Consider the following 234-nt stretch of genomic DNA (forward strand, 5'->3'; position numbering starts at 1 on the left):
AGCGCACTCCAAGAGCTTGAACGCCTCCGTCCTCGAGTTGCCCTTCCTCGGCGAGTCGGCCTCCATGCTCGTCGTTCTCCCGGACAAGAAGGACATTCGCATCGACCTGAAACTTGTCTTGAGCAAGCTGGAGAGGTCGAGGAAGTCCGTGTTCTTCGTGTCGGCCAAGCGGAGGACGAAGGTGTCGGTCAAGCTGCCCAGGTTCACCATTGAGGCCACGGTCACGGAGAGCCT

General features: G+C 59.8%; 1 protein-coding gene across 1 annotated transcript in view; it reads left to right on the forward strand.

Moving 5' to 3' along the window:
- Window positions 1-234, forward strand: part of LOC119586433 (serine protease inhibitor-like) — an 8,599-nt gene that overhangs the window by 5,975 nt on the left and 2,390 nt on the right. The window contains exon 5 of the mRNA XM_037935159.1: window positions 3-232. Coding sequence (XP_037791087.1) covers window positions 3-232 — 230 coding nt within the window. The remainder of the gene's footprint in view (window positions 1-2; window positions 233-234) is intronic.

The sequence above is a fragment of the Penaeus monodon genome, chromosome 21 (assembly GCF_015228065.2).
Source record: "Penaeus monodon isolate SGIC_2016 chromosome 21, NSTDA_Pmon_1, whole genome shotgun sequence".
In the NCBI taxonomy this organism is placed as follows: Eukaryota; Metazoa; Arthropoda; class Malacostraca; order Decapoda; family Penaeidae; genus Penaeus; species Penaeus monodon.